The 18,323-nt window shown below is 41.1% G+C and overlaps 1 protein-coding gene across 5 annotated transcripts in view; it reads left to right on the forward strand.

The window, feature by feature from the left end:
* Window positions 1-18,323, forward strand: part of dus2 (dihydrouridine synthase 2) — a 111,016-nt gene that overhangs the window by 51,027 nt on the left and 41,666 nt on the right. For 2 of the 5 annotated variants that reach the window (XM_068049489.1, XM_068049490.1), the window contains exons 8-12: window positions 9,200-9,265; window positions 12,873-12,943; window positions 15,204-15,290; window positions 16,217-16,342; window positions 17,915-18,083. In XM_068049489.1, coding sequence (XP_067905590.1) covers window positions 9,200-9,265; window positions 12,873-12,943; window positions 15,204-15,290; window positions 16,217-16,342; window positions 17,915-18,083 — 519 coding nt within the window. The remainder of the gene's footprint in view (window positions 1-9,199; window positions 9,266-12,872; window positions 12,944-15,203; window positions 15,291-16,216; window positions 16,343-17,914; window positions 18,084-18,323) is intronic. The other 3 variants (XM_068049491.1, XM_068049492.1, XM_068049493.1) reach the window with 2 other exon arrangements.

The raw sequence follows: 18,323 nt of genomic DNA on the forward strand, positions 1-18,323 counted from the left end.
AGATTAGGATTGGAGGTTTTTTTTTGAGAAGGCTGTAATTGGAGTTTTTTTGTGAAGAAGGATGACTGAATTCAGGTACAAGGTGTCTGGATATGATTTTTAATTGCTGTTTTGTGAAGCCCAACCTTACGATCAATGGAAGAATGAAGTTACATAGGAACATAGGGTGGCGCAGTGGTTAGCAACGCAGCCTCACAGCTCCAGAGACCCAGGTTCAATTCTGGGTACTGCCTGTGCGGAGTTTGCAAGTTCTTCCTGTGACCGCGTGGGTTTTCGCCGGGTGCTCCGGTTTCCTCCCACCGCCAAAAACTTGCAGGTGATAGGTAAATTGGCCATTGTAAATTGCCCCTAGTGTAGGTAGGTGGTAGGGAATATGGGATTACTGTAGGGTTAGTATAAATGGGTGGTTCTTGGTCGGCACAGACTCGGTGTGCCGAAGGGCCTGTTTCAGTGCTGTATCTCTAAATAAAATAAATAAATAGGAGCAGGAGTAGGCTATTCAGCCCAGTGAGCCTGCCCTGCCATTCAGTATGATCATGGCTGATCTTCCACTTCAATGCCGTTCCCACACTTCCTCATATCCCCTTATGTCATTTGTGTTTAGAAATCTGTCAATCTCTGCTTTAAACTTACTCAATGACTGAGCTTCCACAACCCTCTGGGGTAGAGAATTCCAAACATTCACAACCCTCTGAGTGAAGAAATTTCTCCTCATTTCTGCTGTAAGTGGCTTCCCCCATTTTGAATTTGTGTCCCCTGATTCTAGACTCCACAACCAGGGGAAACACCTTGGCTGCATCTACCCTGTCTATCCCTTTACGTATTTTGCAGGTTTCATGAGATCACCTCCTATTCTTTGAAACTCTGAAGAATACAGGCCCAATTTCCCCAATCTCTCTTCACAGGACAGTCCTGCCCTCCCGAGAACAAGTCTGGTGAACCTTTGTTGCACTCCCTCTATGGCGATAATATCCTGCACACAGTACTCCATGTGTCGTCTAACCATGGTTCTAGACAATTGAAGCAACACTTTACTATTCCTGTACTCAAATCTTCTTGCGATAAAGGCGAACATACCATTAGCCGCCTTGTTTGCTTGCTTGATCTATGGACATGGGTTACGTCTTTACCTAAAAGGAAGCAAGGAATAGCCCTTGCACTTTCACTTCCTGCCAGAAGCAAGATCAGGGGCAAAGTGTTCTTGGAGCTAGAGGTTCATCATTTGGACAATGAGGAAGGTTTGGACAAACTCTTGAAATATATGGCTAAAATTTATATGAAAGATGACTTACTGAGTGCCTATGAGATGTGGTCAAACTTTGATACATTTTTAATGGATGGTTCTTCCATAGAAGAATATATTTTGGAGTTTAACCGACTATATGCAGGGTTGCAGCGATTCTACTTGGAAATTCCTAAATCAGTACTTGCCTTCAAATTGTTGGATTGTGCTAGGATATCAAACATGGAATTGCTCTTGGTATTAACTGGAGTTCGATCCAAAGAACGAGATATGCTTTTTGATCAGATGTCTGACGCCCTGAAAATTTTGGGGGGAAAACATTCCTTTCCGGCTGCTTTCATGGCGCAAATGGGCTCTTCAGCGGTGACACCGCAGGTGGAGGATACAATGCTAGCAGCATTTCGAGCCTATTCAAATATGTGGCCCAAACGTCCGTATGAAAGGGGAATCACAAACAAAATGAATGAGGATAGAGACCCGTTTGGCAGCTATAACAGACAGCAGGAATTGGGCAATTATGGCAGAAGGATGAACCCCAGGAATAACCAAGGAGTGGTCAATAGGTGTTTCCAATGTGACTCGAAGTATCATTATGCATTGCATTGTCCAAAAAGGAATAATAGGGTTTTTGAGTTCGTGGAAGGTTCGGAAGGCGAGGGTTATGCTACTGATCAATCAGAAGGAATTGTACTGGTCACGAGAAGCTTCAGTCCTAGTCGCAGATTCGTTCAATTGCGCAGTACTAGACAGTGGATGTACGTCCATGGTGTGTGGAGTGGACTGGTTAAGGTGTTACATGGATTCTTTAAGTCAGGAAGACCAAAGTATATGACAGTTCTACCTGTTTCAAGTTTGGGGATGACAACACATTGAAATTATTAAGAAGAGTGGTAATTCTGTGTAAAATAGCAGGGGTAAGCCATTTTATTAGTACGGATGTAGTATCCAGTGAAATTCCCTTGCTGTTAAGTAAACCGTCTATGAAAAAGGCTCGGTTGAAATTGGATATGGGAAATCTGTACCTTTGCGGTTTACGCAGTCGGGACATTATTGTATTCCTTTAGTGAGACCTAACATCTCTAAGCAGGATGTTAAAGAAGTATTATTAGCATCCGGGGTAGGGATTTAAAGGAGAAAAGGCAAATTATTTCAAAACTACATCGACAGTTTGCACATCCATCTTGTCATAGGTTGAAGATTCTGTTAAAAGATGCAGGGGTAATAGATGATCATTACACTAAACTTATCGAAGCTATCAGTGAAAAATGTGACATCTGTAAAAAAAAAAAATATAGGAGGACGCCATCGCGACCCATAGTGAGTCTGCCATTAGCGAGAGACTGTAATGAAATTGCAGCAATGGACTTGAAGTATGGGATCAAGACAAAAACATTTTTCTTCTACACTTTATAGACATAGCAACTAGATTCAGTCTGTCAACAGTAATTTATAGTAAAGACGAAAAAGTAATAGTGGACAAGATAATGGAAAGGTGGATAGGTACAGGACTGAGAGCAACAGCTAGATTTCTAACTGACAATGGAGGAGAATTTGCCAATGATGAGTTCAGGAATATGTGTGAAAATATGAATATTGTAGCAATGCACACAGCAGCAGAAAGTCCTTTTAGTCATGGGATTTGTGAGAGAAATCACGCCGTGATTGACCAGATGCTCTGAAAAATTTTAGCCGAAGGAAGTGAAAATGTGGAAGGCCAGAAAACATATCGTACGTTCAGACAGTGAACCTGAAGATGTTCATAGTCCAAGGAAAAGGTCACAAACTTGTGAAAGGAAGTCTGGTCGTAGGAGGGACAGGTCGAGTAGTAGCAGTCCAGAAAGAGATAGGAAATCTAGTAGGGGATGTTGTTTCACAAGAGCAAGGACCAGACAGCAGGCGAGGAGCGCAACAAGAAGTAGGAAACCTTACGATAGAGAAGCTCCAGTGGCTATTAACAAGTTAGACGGTAAGTTGGTAAAGGATGCAAAACAAAAAGAGCTTGGCAGTTGGAAAGAGTTTGGCATAAACAAGGAGGTGCCAGATAGAGGACAACCAGCGTTGTCCCATAAATGGATCTGTACAGAGAAAGTAGTTCCCGATGGTAGGTATAAAGCGAATGCCAGACTTGTAGCTTGGGGACTTGAGGAACAACTAAACCAAGAAGTTAGAGTGGACTCCACAACAGCAGGAAAAGCAAGTTTGAGGATGTTCCTAGCCCTTTTAGCAACACACTCATGGGAATGTAATTTCATTGACATCAAAGCAGCATTTTTGCAAGGGGAGAAATTTAATAGGGAAGTATTTTTAAAGCCACCAAAAGAAGCTGGAGATATAGAGGGGAAATTATGGAAGCTAAACAAGTGTGTTTATGGGCTAAATGATGCATCCAGGGTGTGGTATTTTTCAGTTCGGTCCATCCTACTAAAAGCTGGTTGTATTCAGCTAAAAGCGGATCCGGCAATGTTTTATTGGTACTGTGAAGAAAAACTAGCAGCCGTTTTCTTGATGCATGTGGACGATTTTCTGTGGGGAAGATCTGAGGCATTTGAGAAATTTGTAATAGATAAAATTCTACAGGAATTTAAAATAGCAAGTCTGGCTTCCGGAGCTTTTAAATATATAGGGTTAAATATTAGGCAGACTAAGTTGGGGGTAACCAAAAATCAACAATCTTACCCAAGGAATGTTAATAGGATCCCAATAAGTGGGGCCATTTCCTCACAAAAGGAAGACTCTGCAACCAAGGAAGAAGCAGACCGGTTAAGGAGCTTAATTGGGAAATTAAACGGGTTGCGCGCACAATCTAGACCGGATGTTTGCTGTGATGTATTAGAATTGGGCACCATGCTGAAACATGCTACTGTTGGGGAAGTGCTGGAAGCAAATAAGACATTGAAGAGATTGAGTTTTGAAAATGTACACAAGTTTCCAGCATTGGGTGACCCAGAAGAAATGAAATGTCATTTTTAGTGATGCTTCGCAGACTAATCTTCCCGATGGTTATTCGAGGACAGCAGGGTTCATTATATTTTTGGTGAGAAGAAATGATAAATGTTGTCCATTAGCCTGGGAATCGAAGAAAATAAAGAGGATAGTTAAAAGCTGCTGAGACACTTGCACTAATAGAAGCGATAGATATGGGTGCGTATTCATCGAGTATTTTAAAGGAACTCTTATATAAGGGGAAGTTGGCGAAAAATTTTCCTATAGCATGCTACATAGATAACCATTCTCTCTGGGACAATTTCCATTCGACAAAAGGTAGAAGTTGAGGACTGATCTTGCGAGTATAAAAGAAATGTTGGAAAGAAATTTCCAAACTAAAATGGATCGACACAAGTCATCAGTTGTTGGATTGTTTTACGAGGAGAGGTGCTTGTTCAAAGAAATTGTTGGATGTCCTTGAAGAGGACATGTGTTATGATGAGTTAGGAAAATGTGGAAACATTTTTATGTTAAGATTGTTTTGTAATTCTTTAAACAAGTTTTGTTTTTTAAAAAAAGGGAATATACATTATGTTAATGGCTGGTGCTGTTGAAGGCTGATGGTATAATAATGTAAGATAAAGAAAAATGTATCATTTTGTGTCTCCATTTTTGTTTTTTATATATATATTTAATTTAAAGAAAAGAGGGGAATCTGTTAGTATCTAATTTCTGTTAATGGATGTTAAATACCTAGTAGTTGAAGGTAATAGGGTGAACAGGAGTTGGGTGTTGATTAGTTAATTGTACTCCGATGTATATATAAAGAAGAGCCAGCCAGCACTGGCTGGGGGTTAGGAGTGGAGAAGTAAGCTTTGTGGCAAGCAATACACAGTCTCCACCTAGTCTCTAGTCCACCCTCAGCACCATGGTCCTTACGAGAACTCTGCATTCTTATGCATCCCACACTTCCTTCACTGCACTATTCGCTGCATACCTTCAGCTGCCTTGGCGCTAAGCTCTGAAATACCCTCCCTAAACCTCTTCGCCTTTCCAGTTCTTGCATCTACTTTAAGATCTTGCTTAAAACCTTCAAGGCCCTTTCTTTGTCCAAGCTTGTAGTCACTCCTCTAAATATGTCCTTTGGCTCCATGCCATTTTTTCATCTAATTACACTTCTGTGAAGGACCTTGGGACATTTTCTATGTTAAAGATGCTCCGTAAAACAAGGGGTTTTATCTATCTCTCTCTCCAAACATTTATTCCTAAAGACAACGACCCAGTTTTTGCAGTCAGCTGCCAAGTGATGGCACTTGCTGCAAAGCTCGAAGACAACTGCCCACAGAGATCTAGCAATCTCTGTGGCTTGGATTTCCACATTCCCGTCAACAGTTTGCATTTGTCGCCAGGTCAAGGGGAGGTCTTGGCATCCAGCAGCAGTGTGGTCATCAAGCAGATAAGCAGCCAATCATATTGAAGTATTCCCACAGACAGCAAGCCAGGAAATTAAAAACACTTAAAATCCTTTGCATTTAAATTTTCAAGTAGCTAAATAAATGATTGATCGGATTAAGATAGAAGCTAAAATAAAAATAAGTAATCTTTTAAAAGAAGGAGCGTTTTTTTATATGAAATTTTTTATATATTACTGGGAAATTTGACATTCCACAAATATGAAATTAGCTTTTCAGAGCCAGTAGTAAATATGCAGTTAGTACGCTGTTAAAATCCCAGTTCCACCTCATTCAACAAGATGTAATTTTTTTCAAACATTTTTGTAAAATGTAAAAGTGGAAGTTATCATCAATGCATAGATTTCCCATTGATTGTAGTCTGTCGGGGGCGGGGAGGGGGGAGGACGGTGGTACCTCAACAGTGCACCCTGCTTGAGAAGCATAGAATCACTAACAGCAACCTCTGGATTTCTGTGCATGTGTGCACCCCAGAAGTTATCAGTTTCGGTGCAGTAACGACAGTGAACACTGGTAGTTTCACACTTTTAAAAGAAAGTGCTGTTTACTTATCTCTAATGCTAGTTAGCCTGTGCATTTTCAATGTGATAGATGACAATTCATGTTACAGTGGAAATCTGTAACCTCCCATAGGCCATCATCTGCATACCACCTGTTGATTAAGATTATACCTTTTCTTCAGAGGTAATTATCATATGGGGACGTTCAAAGCTGTAAACCAATGTAATTTTATTATTAATGTGTTCAAAATTGTTGAATTCATTGTTTACGCAAATCATGGGACGGATATGTTATTCAGCTGATAGTTGATTTCTTCAGATTCAAGTCTCCACATACTACCTGTGAAATTGTGCAATAGAAATGTGACTGAGAATTACTGAAAGCGATAAATATGAGCATTGTTTAATATCAGTATAATATCAAAATTGGTGTATAACATCAATTCAGCCACAATGCAGTAACAACCAAAACTTAGCTCTGGATGGATACAAATGAGTGAATCAAACTGAAAATAGTCTTCACCTTAAATCTAGTCCCTGTGCCATGTGCTTTGTGAGTTCCATGGTTTCTTAACATTTAGTATATACTTTGTAGCAGATCTGACTTGAGACTTACAAGATAGTGGAAATGAGGATGTTGTGGAGTTGCAGAGAAAGGTCTAGTTTTGCTGTTCTTCGATTTGATTTGGGGCTTGTTGCTGTGAACATTTTGATCTTGTGTTATAAAGGTTTGGGAGATTCAGGTCACTGAGATTCACCGGTAGAGAGGCAGCCTCTGGAACCTCAGATTGTTACACTGTGTGGGAGGTTAATTGAATTTACCCGGAGATTTGTGCAGCTCTGTAACAAGATTTTCAGCAGTATGCTTTGGTGTGAATTTACAACAAGAACTTATAATGCTTCTGGCTGTCCCAATTTATAAAATTTTAGTTTGGGAAAATCCAGAATTTAACTTTTTTTTTTGCAAAAGCAGATAATTATAATTAAAGCAATAGGGCACAAAATTGGGTTTGATAGCGCCTGTTATTTGGGGGCTATGGGTGCCATTTGGATACCAAAATGGCATCCGATGCATGTGCACCCTTCTGCCATGCATCGTGCCAGATGCCATCTCAGTGAGGCATTAGCGGCACACAGTTAATGACCAGCAGTGCCATTTTAGAGTGCAATGCTCCAGTCAACGCCCTTTCTTAACCTCAAATAGCTGAACACATGCTAAGCAGCAGGATGAACCTCCACCATTGTTATTTAAAGGAATCATCATCTAATTACAGCTTAGTTGCTCCTGGCTGTTACTATGATTCTACAAGTGTTTGGTGCTTACCATTGTTTCAAGTTGCAAAAGTTTACAGGGAGTAGTGTATCAGGTGCTGAAGGATGTTTTCCTGACTTCAAGGCTTCTGCATAAACCAGTTGCTCCCAGACATGGTGTACTAGTAGGTATTCCCGTCAAAATAAAACATAACTGGGAGAATGAACAAGAGGCATTCAGAGCCGCAGGGTGTTGTGGATGTTAGAAATGAATCTTGTTTGATAAAGGTCCAGGTACAGTATAGTAGCATAGTGATTATGTTATTGGGCTAGTAATTCAGAGTAAAAGCCGGCTCGGCTCTGCAAATGAAATCCGACCCGAGCCCGACAGAACCACATCCGACCCTGAGCCCGACCCGGCCCGAGTCCTTTCATTTTTTTCCCACGCCCGACCCGACCATCAGTTAACCTACCTTCCATTTTTCACTTTGTTGCTTATCTGCACAAGCTTAATAAAACTGTAACTAAACAACCTTTCAAGTCCAAAAAGTATATTAACATTGGAGCCACTTACCGGAAATGGTGATAGAGTGTGTCCGACCTGGCCCGACCCGACCCAAGCCCGAATGCCAGACCTGGAAATGTGACCCAACCCGAACCTGACGCAAGTCGTTGGGTTCGGGTCAGGTAGCCATGCTCTAATTCAGAGGCCTGGACTAATGACCTGGAGACATGAGTTCATATCCCACCACAGACATCTGGGGAATTTAGATTCAATTCATTAAATAAATCTGGAATAAAGCACTAGCATCAATACTAGTGACAAACTACTGGATGATCATAAAAATCTATGTGGTTCAATAAAGTCCTTTAGGGAAAGAAATCTGCCATCCTTACCCGATCTGGCCAATATGTGAGCCCAGACCCTTAACTGCCCTCTGAGATCACTGAGCAAGCCACTCAATTGTGTCCAAGAAGGCGGCTCACCACCACCTTCCCAAGGGCAGTTAGGGATGGGCAATAAATTCTGGCCCTGCCAGGTATGCCCACATCCTGTGAATGAATTTTTTTAAAAAATTTCATGCATGACTGATGGGGCTGTGGTGAATTAAGGAGGGTCTGAGGCTGGTTGGTAGGGTATAGCATTTCAAGATGCATTCGCTGACCTTGACCACTCGTTTGAAATCACTGCATTTCTTGCGGCAATTCATCCAGGTCCTCGGGCTAGACCCCTGGCATTGATCTCCATAGCTACCTGCTCCCACTGCCTTTTGGCCATGCATCTGGATCGTCTCCAGGCCTCTTGCTGATACCGGACATCTTGCCTCCTTTCTACCTGCTCCACCAAGATCTCCAGTGCAGTGCTGAAAACCTTGGAGCCTGCTCTCTCTCATGTGCCATTCTTCACTGTTTCCCGGTCAGGTTCACTTCCTGCACGACTGCTGGCACCTGTTTCAGTCACAAAGCATCTCCCCTTTAAGAGATGCAAGCTAGCTTTTGGCAGTGTAAGCTAGCTTTAACTGGTGTGAGGAAGTTACAATTTTGGGCCCTGCTGAAGTGTCCAGCCAAATGAACAGCACAGTTAGCACTGGCTGCATCAGCAATCGCACTAATTAGGCAGCACAAAGTTGGTGCGCTGCCAGCATTTCAATCAACGGACATGGGTTCATTGCGAATGGCTATCCCTACACCCATTTTCAGAGGCTATCCAGTTTAGCCCTCGTAGGGTTTCGAGCGATCAAGATTTGATGTAATTTCTATTAATAATGGTATTAAACTAATTTTGTGTGTTATGCCCTACATTTTAGATCCTTTCCACTCTTGTCAAAGGAATCTCGAAGCCAGTGACCTGCAAAATTCGAATTTTGCCATCTGTAAGTGTCTAGGTGTTTATCCTCTTCCTAAATGCACATAGTAACTTTCATATTCGTAATCTGTTATTATTGCTTTTGCTTATAGAAAAAGTGCAGTATGTTGTCGTTACTGGACTGATAACCCAGAGGCCTGGACTAACACTCCAGAGATTGTGAATTCAGATCCTACCGTTAAGTTGAATTTTTCTTTAAATCTGGAAATAACAAGTGACCAAGAAGCTGTCAGATTGTCCTAAAAGCCCAACTGGTTCACTAATGTCCTTTCAGGAAGCAAACCTGCTACACTTAACCAAGTCTGACCTAAATGTGACTGCAGATCACAGCAACGTGGTTGACTCGGAAGTGGACTAGCAAGCTGCTTAGTTGCATTAAACTGTTACGACTGCAGCAGTTCAGGAAGAAGGCCCACCACCTGCTTCCCAAACACAGTGACAGATGAGCAATAAATTTCGACCTTGCCAGTGGCATCTACAACCCAAGAATGAAAAACTGAAGACATCCATTCAAGTCGAGCCTTGTATCTCTCAGAAACACCTCAAATGCTTTGAAGTTCAGTGACCTCTTAATGCCGGGAGAAACACATATAAAGTTTTTAGATATGTGTTTATAAATAAGGAATAACAACCACAGCTGATTTTCTGCATTATATTCAAATATTAATAACACAAACTTTTAAACAGTATATGAAAATGAGGTCACTGTACCTAACTAATTTAATCGAAGGTATGGAAGGTGAGATCAGAAATTTCCAACAGTTTCAAACATAATTTCCACTGATGAGCCTTCCTTTGGTTTTAACAATAACAACTTGCATTTATATAGTGCCTTTACAGAGTAAAACGTCCAAAGGCACTTCACAGGAGCATTATGAAATACAGTTGAGCACTGAGCCACATAATGAGAGATTAAAATGAATGACCAAAAGTTTGGTCAAAGAGCTGGGTTTTAAGGAGCATCTTAAATGAGAAGAGAGAGGCCGAGAGGTTTAGGGAAGGCATTGCAGAGCTGAAGGCATTGCTGCCAGTAGTGGAGCGATTAAAAGTGGGGATGCTCAAGAGGCCAAATTAGAGCAGTGCCGAGATTTCAGAGGGTTGTAGGACTGGAGGAGGTTACAGAGATGGGCAGAAGCAAGGCCATGGAGGGATTTGAAAATAAGGATGAGAGAATTTTAAAATTGAGACGTTGCCAGGAGCCAGTGTAGGTCAGCGAACACAGGGATGATGGGTGAATGGGACTTGGTGCAAGTTAGGACTTGGGCATCGAGGTTTGGATGATCTCAAGTTTGTGGAGGTTGGAAGATGGGAAGGTGGTCCAGCAAGCATTGGAATAGGCTGGTCTAGAGGTAACAAGGGCATGGATGAGGGTTTCAGCAGCTGATGAATTGAAGCATGGGCGGAGCCAGGCAATATTACAGAGGTGGAAGTAAGCAATCTTGGTGATGGAGCGGATATGTGGTTGGAAGCTCATCTCTGGTTCAAATATGACACCAATGTTGCAAACAGTCTGGTTCAGCCTCAGACAGTTGTCAGGGAGAGGGATAGAGTTGGTGGCTTAGGACTAGAGTTTGTGTGGGGGTCCACAGACAATGGCTTTGCTATTCCCTATAGTTATTAACTGGGCAATCTTAATTCTTCCTGATATTCAGACATTGTTCAGTCATCTAATTACTTCCCTTCAGTCCAATCACTGCCAGCTGATACTGTGAAATTATTCCATCCTGAATCGACTGGATTTGCAAGATCCAGCACGTTCTAAAAGTGAGTGGAGAGCAGCAAAATAGTGGAGAACGTTGTTGGGTAGTCTTGAGGGGCACTCGTGGTGGATCCAAACTGGCAGCTTATGCAGTACGCTGCTTCTGTTTCTTTTTCCCTTATGAACTGCTGTGTAGATCTACATCTTACTTTGTGAACCTCTTGACTTGATTTTTCTCCAATGCTTCCTTGTCAGCTTCCAGTCCTGCGCCTTCCAGAAACTCCCAAAATTCAACTAGTCCTCTATCTTATACCACATTGAGTCTTGCTTACCCATCCTTTATGCTAACTTACTTAAACTTCCCAATGCATCAAATTTGAAATTACCCATCTAGTCCTTGCCTTCAAATCCCTGTCTGTCCTCACCCTGTCTCTAATCTCTTCCAGCCCTGTATCACCTCCTTCCATCTTTGGTCCTCTGACCCTGGCCTTTTGTGCATCCTACTTTCCATTTGTTCCACCATTGATGGCAGAGCCTTCTGCCTCTTCAACCCACTAAAAAAAAACTTTGCTAAACCCTATGCATCTCCATTCCTTGAAATTTGTTGGTGTCCCAAAAGTAGGAGGTTTGGCAGACTGTGAGGAAGACTGTTATAATAAAAAAAAAATTCCAGGAAGCGGATTGGGCAGACAAGTGATGGATGCAGTCTAATGTAGATAAATGTGAGGTGATACATTTTGGGAGAAAAACCAAGGCATGGGAGTATGCACAATTAAAAAAAAAACTCTAAAAGGTGGGGATGAACAGAGGATGAACAGCCTGAAAATGCAGGTAGATAAAAATAGACTAACAGCAGTTTGGGCTTTATTATTAGGAGCATCAATAATTAATGAATTTGTACAAAACAGTTACTAGGGCACAATTGTAGTACTCTGTGCAGTTTTGGACTCCCCAGTATTGAAAGGATCTTAAAGCCATTTAGGGCATACAGTGTAAAGACTCACCAACATAGGAAGCTATAGTTGTGAGGAGAGACTTGAGATGCTGGAGCAGTTAAGGCCAAGAGGAGATTTAAGGGATTTTAAAAGCTTAAAGAATTTGATAGATTGAATAGGGAAAGTCTGTTTTGATTGGAGATTCAGTGGTCAATATTAAAAATGTCATCAAGTGAGCGAGAGAGAGGCTAGAAGCAATTTCTTCTCGCGGGGGATTGTTAGAACATGGATTATTTTGCCACAGGTGAGACAGAGTGGTTGAGACAGATTACATTTAGTTTAATATTAGCAGAGGAAAATGCTGCCGTGAGAGGAGTGTGGACGGTGGGGTTAATTTTGGATTGCTGTTGTACTATAACCATGAAGAATACTATTTCCAAGATACCAGTATGATCTAAAATGATCAACTTTATATCAAACTGTAATTATCTCTCCCAGTTCAATAGTTATACTTTCCAGAAAGGAAATTGGCAGCATGTAGCCCCAGAAATCTTTTGATGAGACATTGCTCCCAAGCCTGTCCCAATGCCATTTTCTAATCAACTGCTAAAAGCATTTTTTTAAATTAGTAAATGTTGTTCTCTGCAAGGAACAGCTCTGGAATGGTCCGAGGTAACTGAATCTGCAAGTATAGTGCAAATGAAGCACTCTTCAACTCTCTCCCACTATTCGTTCAGTCGCCTCAATACCCGTGCTAAGCCGGTGCCCCCCGACAATGTCAGCAGTAGTTGCTTGGTCAGAGAAAGCAGAAAGTTGCTGTTGTTTTAATATTCTTTTGCCATTGGGTTGGTGTTTAAAAGAGATGTTAATGGTGACACTCACTGTTTAAGGTGTTGCTCATCAAATTAACAAGCAGAAGATAAAATTGATGCTCACCTTTTGATCTCATGATTTGTTTTAATGCTTGCTTTTCATTGCAGCTAGAAGACACCATTAACCTTGTAAAACGTATCGAGAGAACAGGCGTTGCAGCTGTGGCGGTACATGGAAGGTAAAACTGAAATCTCGGTATTCTCATTTGGTTGCCAGTGTCAATAGGATACACTGACTTATAGGAGCATTTACAGAGTGAGATGAGCAAACAGCATTTCAGCTTCTTGTCAGCCATTGCCAGGGTTAAAGGGGGAGTGGGCCGAATAAGTGGCAGGCAAAATTAGTGGGAAAGGAAACCCACAATGTGCAGGCATTGATCAGCAGGCAAGTAACCTAACAGACCAGCACCTGACTTCTTGGTTTAATGGATGCTGAATTGGCAGTGGTGCTACATGAGGTAGTTATGAGGAAGTTGCCCCTGTTTATCGTTCCACAGAGCTGCCCTAAAGAGTCAGCATTGGAGTTAGAGGCAGGTTTGAAGTCTTGCCTGACTGGTGCCATCTCATGGCTGCACTTAGCTGCATGTGCCCTTGCAACAGTTGGCACAACTCTGACTCTGGGTCTCTGCTGACCTAAAGCTTTTGAAGAAGATTCCCCATGCATATTGCGGGGCAATTATACCGATGCTTGGCGATATGGTTTGTGGGATTGCAGCCAATCAGGTTGTGCTGGTTTTGGTTTCCTTGGCATTCACGAAAAACATGATATATTGTGACTGAAGCACTTCTAAGGAGCCATCCAATATGATGGTTAGTTCAGCATCATATATTACTTCCATCAGGTCTGTTGTGATGGTTTCACTTTGGAATTAGAGCTTCCACGTGGTACCACTAACTTGGAGGTATCTGATGGTAGGAATCTTGGTTAACTTTACCATTCTCCTATCAACTATAAATTATATACATGGAGTGTGATGAAGATTACAATTGGCCCCACTTCAATATCAATTCTTGATTTGAAATATTAGGTATGGATTTTCTATTGAAAATGCCTTAAGTGTTTACCACTAGTTTCCCAGAAAATAATATCCCACCATGTAGCCATGGAGATCATTTTTCAGACTTGCTACATTGGGAGAACTGTTGTTCCATGTATCAACATTTTTTTGCTGTTGTAAGGCCAGAATTCAGTTAGAACCACAGATGTTTCCAGCACAGGAGGATGACATTCGGCCCATCGTGATTATGCTTGCTCTTTGCTAATTAATCCCACTGCCCCGCTCTCTCCCCGTTCCCTTGTCCTCTACTTTGAACATTTGTACACTTTTCCCTTAAAAGATGCAATTGCCTCTCTCTTAACCATTCCCTGTGGCAAAGCATCCCATCCTCCAGCAACTCTACATAAAGAAATTTCTGCTGACCATTCTGCTGTCCATGTTCGTTGCTATGTTCATGACTTCCTGACCAGTGGAAATAGTCTTTCCCCATTCAGCCCTTTAGAATTTTAAAAACCTTTATTAAATCTCCTCTTGGCCCTCTGTGCTCCAGTGAAAAATTCCCTTTTTAATTCGTTCTTGGGATGTGGGCAGTGCTGGTAAGGCCATATTTATAGTTGATTGCTAGTTGCAGTGAGAAGGAGGCGAATCTTCTTGAGCCAATGCAGTCTTTATGGTGATAGTGTTTGGTGGCCAGATGTGAAGAAGGAACAGTGATTTCTAGCCAAGTCAGGATGGTTTGTGACTCTGAAGGGAACTTGGAGGTAATGATGTTCAAATGATGCACCTTGTGGTTTCTCAAGTCTCTCCTTATAGTTATATTTTCCCATCCCTGCTAGGTTCTACACAAAAATACCAACGTCATCAGTTTTAAATGGTGGCAGAATTTATAGGCCTCACATGAACAGATTGCATTGTATTGTTTACTTCCCCGATGGCTTCATGGTTAAAGCTTTGGTGCTGCATCACTGAACTGTGCAACGAGAACATCTTCTAATCTAACATCTTAGACCAGAATGACTCCACCTTCGAGGACAGCAACAGCATTTATATAGCACCTTTAATGTTTAAAAAAAATTCCCAAGGTACTTGACAGAAGCATTATCAAACAAAATTTGAGCCACATAGGAGATATTAGGACAGATGGTCACAGAGTAGTTTTTAAAGAAGGTTAGAGAGGCAGATAGGTTTAAGGAGAGAATTCCAGAGCTTACGGTCTGGATACCTGAAGCGCGGTCAACAATGGTGGAATACCACAAATCGGATGCACAAGAGGCCAGAATTGGAGGAGCACAGGAAAAAGGTGACAACCGAGAGTTACAAAAGGGGAATTTAGGACAGTGATGCCTACTGCTTCGATCTCTATAACAGTGAATGTGTGTAAAACACCTCGCTGTTTTCTTCTGCAGCCACAGAGCAATATTTTAATGTGTCTTTTCCACAGGAGAAAAGAAGAAAGGCCACAGCATCCTGTGCACTGCGATGTAATTAAAGCAATCTCTGAATCTGTGTCTATCCCAGTAATAGCAAAGTAAGTAAAATAAAACAGTCCAATTGCACACACAGTTAGATCCATAGGCACTGCAGGACGTGATTTTAAGTGACAGAACGACCAACCATTTACACCCCATTCCAATGGAATGGTAAATTGGACAAGATGTATAACCCATGGCCACTGCCGCCGATAGTTCAGATTAACCCTTACGTTTCAATTAAATATTTTAGAAGTTAGTAGCTGAGCTATTTTGTAGTTCAGTAAAGTGTTCAATAGTAAGTGTAAAATGGAAGCAAAAAAACATTTTCTGTTTTGCTTGATGAATCGCAAGGTTGCACGTCTCTGCCCAACCCTTTCCATAGGCTAAAATCTACACTTGAATCTAAGAAACGTTCAGGTGGTGGGTAACCCTATCTCCTTAGAAAAGACCTGGGCGCAAGTTGCCCTTCTACACTACAATACCATCCACTGTGTAACTTACAGTAGTGCTGGGTAAACTGAACAAGGTGATTTGGAAAACCTGTATAAAGTGCCAGGCTTCAGCTGATTCTAGGGATTCATTCAGCTAGGAAGTCCATGCTAGGGCACTTGTCAGCAAACTTCATCTATGTGCCATTTTAACAACTTATGTAAACATTAGATTTTGCACATGCTCTGTGCTTTATGACACCAAGTAGAATTAAGGTTTCTAAAATCAGTTGAAAATTAGAGCTGGTACTAATAGTGCAGCTGTCCCTTTAATGACATGATAAATGTTAATACAATACCAATCAACCTAATTTTTGTAATTTTTTCTTTTGTCACTTTTTTTCTCTCTCTCAATCCAATCTTTCTTTCCCTCACATTTCTCTTTCTGTATCTAATTAACCTCTAATTTACCTCCCTCCTCTTTTGTTCCTCTGTTTTCTTTCCCAATCCTTAAATCTTATTGCTTAAAGAGGTCTGGTCCTGTCATTCACCAGAATCCCAGATGCCCCATTATCAGTTAACACTTGCGGCAAGTTACAGGGCAAAAAAACTTTCGAGCTGAGGGGTGCAGGAAAAGGTCGAACTAACGGAGCATGCCGCAAGATGCCTGCTGCAGCAAGGTTTGGGCCAATGTAGTGCATCTTCACACTGATGTTAATAAAATTCAACATGGAGGTTTTCATGGTTGTTTGTTTTCTATTTGCAGTGGTTGCACAAACCCAGTGGAAAATGAGAAAGTATTCACATAATGTGACTAACTAGATAACCCTGCTTCCCATTCCCTTCCTTGAAAAAGTAAACTTTAGATAAAATCCATTTAATTGCATCACACTGCTGAAACCTACAACCAGACCTCTGTTATATTGAAGCAAGCCTCATAATAATGTTGGCGATGCAGTGAAGCTCTGTTTAAAGAGTTTTGACACTTTACCTTTCATTTCACCTGATAGTTGAGAATGCCAGCCTGTGCTTTGAGTACTGTGAAAAATGAAAGGAAAATGGGACTTGTATTTGGTTTTTAAAAAAAAAATCCATTCCTCTGCTGGTTCTCGTGTACTGTAGCATTATAAGGGACAGACCATGTATAGTCTCAGGAATCTGAAGTTGCTTAATGTTTGCTTTCTCTATAACTTTCTAAAAAGCAAGGAACCCAACCAGATTGTAGCACCAGCATTTCATACCACTCAACTTATTCAGTCACTAGCTGTAAAATAACATCACATCTGGATCTATTTTTAGCTAATTTCTCTCCATAGCACTGAAATGTAGAGCTGATTTTAATTAATCGCAGAGGAATCGTCCTCATTGATTTATGTATAATCCTATGTATAAATGTTTTTACCTAAAAATTTTCAGAAGCTCCATTGTCAAGATAGGATAGGATAGGGTAGAGGAAGGCAACTGTTCCTTGTGCATATAAGGAAGCACAAGAATATCCTGCTTGGGCCTCTAACTCAAATAGTTCTCATCTAAATTACCTCATGTAGTGTTTTCAAATTGCAGCCAGAAAGCTCGAACTAAATGTTGTTTCACGTGACTGCAACAAGTTATACTCCCTTCCTTATATGTTTGCTATGGTTTTATGGATTTCTTTGTTAGTTTTTCTGACACTCTACTTTCTTCTCTCCTGAAGGGAGAAACTTGCACCAGGTATATGACAGCACAAGCAACAGTTGCCTTCCTCTACCCTACCCTGGTAACGATCCTTCTTGATCAGTAGAATGATCAGATCACAATCAGACACACATATGCTCACGCCCGCCCCCCCCCCCACTGCCATCTGCAAGTGCAGGTTGCAAATGCCAATTATGGTGCTGCAATGAAGCACTGGGAGAGACTGGATAACTTGGCACTGACCAAGGATTAAATTCATTATGCACTTTATATTCACATCATTTTTAAAAGCTTTATGCATTTATATAGTTAGAAAATATAGCTTGATCTATTCAAAGAATGTCTCATGATTTAAAACAGAACTCTTAATATCTACGAATGATAGATCTGGGTATATTCCAGTTGGATATTGATGGTTTGTCCAGGAATCAATGTTATGTTGCTTCAGTTCCAAAATATTACATTGGTCAAGTAGCCTATTGGTTTGTTTTGCTGCATTATATGTCCTGTGTGCTATATAGCATAGTGTGCTATATCTCTGCAGTTGTGATTTAAAATCAGTTTACTGTCCCTCTCAGTGGAGGATCTCAGGAGATTATCAAAGAATTTGCAGGCATTGAAGAATTTCGCCGGATAACAAATGCTTCTTCAGTAATGGTGGCCCGTGCAGCCATGTGGAATCCTTCCATCTTCAGAAAAGAGGGACTGTTACCAGCAGAGAAGGTTTTAAAAGAATATCTCTCGTATGTGAGTATTTTTAGTTGCAACTGCTTTGCAGGCAATTTAATATGCTTGATGCTAACTGTAGAAAGAAGTAGTTAAAAAGAAAAGGTCTGGAGAATGTGTACTCTCGATAGGACTGACAATTTATCTGCTTCCCATTTGGATCAATTCCATTTGTTAATAATTGAGTATTCAGATTCCGCATGAGATTCCACAAACGAGTGGCGGGGTGAGGGAGAGACTTGCTAAGATTTTCCAAGAATT

The sequence above is a fragment of the Heterodontus francisci genome, chromosome 17, assembly GCF_036365525.1.
Source record: "Heterodontus francisci isolate sHetFra1 chromosome 17, sHetFra1.hap1, whole genome shotgun sequence".
NCBI lineage: Eukaryota > Metazoa > Chordata > Chondrichthyes > Heterodontiformes > Heterodontidae > Heterodontus > Heterodontus francisci.